The following is a 1,778-nucleotide window of genomic DNA, read 5'->3' on the forward strand; positions in this document are numbered from 1 at the left end:
TCTTGGGCTGGGTGACTTGTCTTTAGGGTTAGGGAAGGACCCCCGACCCCCATCTTCCCGCTCCCTGTTCCCGGAATGTTTTCTTACCCTCTACTTCTTCTGTTCCACCAGCCCCTGCAGGACGCCTGTGGCTCTGGGTGAATTTTCCTCTCAGGTTGTAGTTTCCTCCCCCAAACTTACAGCTTTGCTACTTTAGCCACGTCAACTAGCTGCCTCTCTGAGCCTCAGTTTATCCGTCTGTGAACTTGAGGTTTGATGGAAATTCAGACCACGTGCACAGTGCCTGGCATCGTGCACAGTGGGTGCCCGCAATGGAACGGGCGCTCACAATCGATTGAAATGGGTGGATTTGCAGACTGAAGGGCCGGGTACTTAAGGATGGTTAGCCACACACGGCGGGAGACCGAGGCGCTGCGGCTGGGGGCTGGCGGCCGCTGGGGTCCGTGTGACTGTCCCCACCTCGGCCCTCCCCTCTCCTAGGAGGTCCGGGTCTAGCGAGTGGCTGTGGGCTGGCCGAGGCTGCAGAGGGGCGTGGGGTGACTGCGCGGGCGGGCAGGAAGGGGCGGGGGTGACCCACCGAACGCCTCGGCCGGCCGGGTGCACCCGGACCATCCCGCCCGCCATGTGGGGTCTCCTGTTCGGCCTGACTGCCTTCGCGCCTCTGGTCCGTCTGGGTCTGGGGGCACCCAGCACCTCAGTGCTGGACCTGGCGCCTCCCGCGACCACTACGGCTCCAGGTTCAGCCCGGGCCCCACGTAACAGCCTTGCACAGCCGCCTGCGAAGGCAAACGGTGAGCTCCGAGACCCACAAACCCGCACTGTAAGGGCCCCCCTCCAACAGCACACACACACACACACACACACACACACACACACACACACACAAACGCGCGCGCGCACGTACACGCATACACACGCGCACGCACACAAAGCCCGGTGCAGTGGCTGCTGACTCAGCAACCCCATTCTGGCCGGACCTAGTCAGCAGTCCTAGGGCAGACCCAGTGGGATGCTAGTGCCTCCAGCGCCAGCCTTCCCCTTTCACAAATGAAGAGGGGCCAGAACCTCAGGCGTCCAGGGAGATGTCAGACTAAAGGTGCACAGCAAACCTATGTAGGAAGGAAAAATGAAAGGATGAAGAGCTGTGTGGAGGAAGCAGATAGTTTCCAGAAGGGAACAGGCAGACTGGCTGGCCTCCCAGCTTCCACATTGGGAAGCCAGGAGCTCTGAGGGCCAGCAGGTATACCAAGCACAAGAAAACCTCAGCAGCTAGGCATAGACTCCAACAACAGGACATCCCAGATGGACAAACCCAACAATGGGAAGCAGCATGGGGACTTGGGAACATAAAGTCTACTTTGCAGCCGAGGATGGCTTGGGGGTGGTGGAAGGAGGCAGGAAATCAGACACAGTGGTTGGTATTAGTGGAGAGGGCACAGGCAAGGACTGGAGGTAAGGAAACTTGGCTCTTTTGAAGGGACCAGTTTCTAGTTCCTGGGCCTTGCTTTCCACTGGATCAGAGAGTCAGGTGAGGCTGGCTAAGTATGTAGTTGTGTTAAGAAGAAAGCACCCGTGGTGTGGCTTTAATTCCAGCACTCCGGAGGCAGAGGCAGGTGGATCTCTGTGAGTTCAAGTCCAGTTTGGGCTACATAGTGAGTTCCAGGCCTGGGGCTACAGGGAGATCCTGTCTCCAAAAGACCAAAAAAAAAAAAAAAAAAAGAGTTAAATGGTCGCCTGGTGGGGGGGTTCAGTGGGGCATGCCTTTAATCCCAGCATTC

The 1,778-nt window shown here is 58.0% G+C and overlaps 1 protein-coding gene across 2 annotated transcripts in view; it reads left to right on the plus strand.

The window, feature by feature from the left end:
• Positions 1–577: 577 nt before the first annotated feature.
• The window catches only part of Cpxm1 (carboxypeptidase X, M14 family member 1), an 8,353-nt gene continuing 7,152 nt past the window's right edge, over positions 578–1,778 (plus strand). The window contains exon 1 of one of the 2 annotated variants that reach the window (XM_008854492.2): positions 578–791. In XM_008854492.2, coding sequence (XP_008852714.1) covers positions 623–791 — 169 coding nt within the window. In that variant the 5' untranslated portion in view covers positions 578–622. Of the gene's footprint in view, positions 792–945; positions 1,097–1,778 lie in introns of those variants that run through there. The other variant, XM_008854493.2, reaches the window with a different exon arrangement.

The sequence above is a fragment of the Nannospalax galili genome, unplaced genomic scaffold (genome assembly GCF_000622305.1).
Source record: "Nannospalax galili isolate Female #2095 unplaced genomic scaffold, S.galili_v1.0 scaffold707, whole genome shotgun sequence".
In the NCBI taxonomy this organism is placed as follows: domain Eukaryota; kingdom Metazoa; phylum Chordata; class Mammalia; order Rodentia; family Spalacidae; genus Nannospalax; species Nannospalax galili.